We start from the raw sequence: 2,804 nt of genomic DNA, 5'->3' as shown, positions 1-2,804 counted from the left end.
ACAGCTTCTCGTCAGCATCCAGCACGTCCCGCCACCTCGTGCACACCTGCCCACATTTCAGGAGTATATTGTACATTTAATAAGTACCAAAAAATCAATTAAATCAAATAATTTACAAATAACAATATCTAGAAAAAGAAACATTACCTGACGAACGCGAGCGAGCGAGGGGCCGTCGCGCAAGTGCGAGAAGATGAGCGTGAGAATGAAGTCGTCCACGAGGTCGAACACCTCCGCCGCGGCCTTTGAGGCCGAAGGCTTCGGCTGCGCTTTTTTGTTGCTGGGCTTGTTCTGCTTCCGCCCTGCCTCTGGGGTCGCCCGTCGGTGGCCGGTGGGAACTACCAGCTTGCCTTCGTCGGCCGATGCCAGGACGCCAAACACGTTGGTCGGAGGAGCGGCAGCAGCTGCGGTTGGGGCTGTTCTCGCCTGTCCTCCTCTTCCTCGGCCGCCATTGCCACCACCTGTCCGTCGCATGCGTCTTCTTCTCCTCCGGAACAGGACCAGTTCTTCTCGGGTCGTAGCTCCCTTTCACCTAATCCCACTGTGCCCTGATTGGCGTTCTGATTTTCTGAAGAAGAAAAAGAAAAACCGGAAAAAGAAATGGAATGCAGCCGTCTTGGCCACGGTGTTTCTACGGTGATGCAGTGCCTCTTCGACATTCGAAATAAGATGTAGAGCTCGTCGACAACGAAGAACTGATCCATGCGGTGGACCCAGGTCGGCGGTCTGGCTCTGGAGGCCCTTGACTGCTCGAAGATCAGCTGCTGCGGGTTGGGCAGGGGCTTCTTGTCCACTGCCGCGTGCACGCCCGCTTCAGCACCACAATCTTCAGCTCCCACATCTGAAGTATCGAACCCAAGCCGTAGCTGCCACCCACCACCACCACCACCACCACGAACGTCAGCTCGGCGATCAGGGTTAGGGGTGCAGAGTTACCTGGCGAGGACTTCGCGAGGGTCGAGTTGATGGCCGGCGAGGGTGCTCAGCACGAAGGGCGAGCGGCGGAGGGTCATGGACTTGCCGCCCAGCTTCGCCGTGATGGCGTGCAGCAGCTACAGAAGAGAATCCAGCGATGCGTGAGGGTGAGTACTGGCGCCGCGATGCGAGAGATGAGAGATGGTGATAGTGTATGTGCAGCGTACGTGCACGATGGAGGTTGTTGACTTTGTCCGGCAGGAGGAGTTGACCGCGCTGCTCTTCCGGCCGAGATCTCACGTTCTGTCGTTCCTGCCCATTGCCGACGTCGGAGTGAGCAAGGCTTGGCAACGGTACGCACCCATCCACTCGCAACACACTGCAACACACGCGCGCGTCGCTGGGACAACCGCCACAAAGCGGGCAAGATCCGTCCTGGTGCGTGGGGTTCCTTCTTTGCTCCAATCATTGGCCAACGAATGCGTTTGTGTTCGCTTGCAGGCGCGGTGGGCAAGTCGGCGTTGACTATCATGTTCACGCAGAATCACTTTATCGAGGAAAACGACCCCACCATCGGTTCGCGTGTCGCCCCACCTATTTTGCTTCCTTCGCCTCGACTTCGTCTGATGCTTTTCCAGGAGCACAAGCCAATGACCTCAACACACTACACACAAGCACTAACAAATCACTATTCAACTCTCTACAGCCGTCTCACTGTTGTGGAACTAATAATAGTGCGGGACCGAAGGCCCGGAGAAGAGCAACAGCCAGACACGCATAGAGAAGCCCGCCAAGTGTTTGCTCTCCTGAGGCGATCACAAGACATTGAGACACCGGCCTTGTGCCCGTTCATGTATGATAGGCGCTGAGAGTAATGGTTCCAAGATAAATCCCGTTCAATCGCATGACATCAAAGGGCGCCGAGTCGTTGCATCTCTTGTAGGAGGGCAGCATGGTCCTTGCACAGGAGGGCATCGATGCCCATCGCCTGCGCGGCGGCGACGTTCTCCTCTGAGTCGTCAATGAAGAGTGTTTCTTCGGCCAGCAGCTGATGATCTGCACACGACGAAGAAGTCTGGTCAGTTTTTCTTTTCTGCGCAATGTCGCTTGGTGATCAAATAGGCCGACGGATGTACCCTGCAGAAGGTGTTGATAGATCTCAGGCTGGGGCTTGATGCAATGTACATGCGAGGAGATGGTCATCCCATCGAACTTGGCGAAGCACACCTCCTCATCCTTGTAGCATTTGTACACACCTACCCACACATATGGAGTGAACCAACACACACGACACACACGGCACACAACACAACGGTGTGTGTACAATGTATCCACTCTTGCTATGGAGGCTCTCCACATACCGTCAAAATACTCCTTGTGGAAGTTGGACAGCACATAGGTCCTGTAGCCCTTGGCTCTTTGTAGAGTGCCACAACCAGTGAACAAACACCAACAGAGACGAGTAAATGGAGGTGAGGAACGCACCTCACTCGGTTGAGAATATCAACACCTGCAGGCAGGGGCGTGAAGTACGGCAGACACCCCTCCACGAAGCGCCTGTAGTCCTCTATAGAGTCCGAGAGCGAATTACATTTATTGATTTATTTATTAAATTTGTTTTTGATTTATTTGGTGATGGAAAGAACAGAGGGAACCTTTGTTGAAGGGGGCGGGGAGGAGGGCGATGGACTCCTCGCGAGAAATGTCACCCCTGTCGAGGAGCTTCCAGCAGGGGAGCGAGGTGGCCTGCGCTAGCTCCAGTGGGCAGTCCTGCGGCAGTCGGTCGCTGAATATGCCAGCAAGGAACGCCGGTGGGTCCCACGCCAGCAACACCCCGCCAGGTCGAACACCACATTGCGGTACACCTTCGTGCCATCCAGCGCTCTGCA

The 2,804-nt window shown here is 55.2% G+C and overlaps 1 protein-coding gene across 1 annotated transcript; it reads right to left on the bottom strand.

Moving 5' to 3' along the window:
* Positions 1-1,825: 1,825 nt before the first annotated feature.
* ACA1_281460 lies at positions 1,826-2,791 on the bottom strand (the record flags this gene model as incomplete). The annotated part of the gene is made up of 6 exons (XM_004344735.1): positions 1,826-1,971; positions 2,052-2,171; positions 2,277-2,332; positions 2,401-2,482; positions 2,571-2,701; positions 2,781-2,791. 6 exons carry the CDS (start codon positions 2,789-2,791, stop codon positions 1,826-1,828), a joined length of 546 nt encoding a protein of 181 aa, XP_004344785.1.
* Between the last annotated feature and the right edge of the window lie 13 nt (positions 2,792-2,804).

The sequence above is a fragment of the Acanthamoeba castellanii genome, assembly GCF_000313135.1.
Source record: "Acanthamoeba castellanii str. Neff unplaced genomic scaffold scf7180000084776, whole genome shotgun sequence".
Lineage (NCBI taxonomy): Eukaryota > Discosea > Longamoebia > Acanthamoebidae > Acanthamoeba > Acanthamoeba castellanii.
Note: the sequence above shows the minus strand (reverse complement) of the source record. Positions and strands in the feature narration are given on the sequence as shown.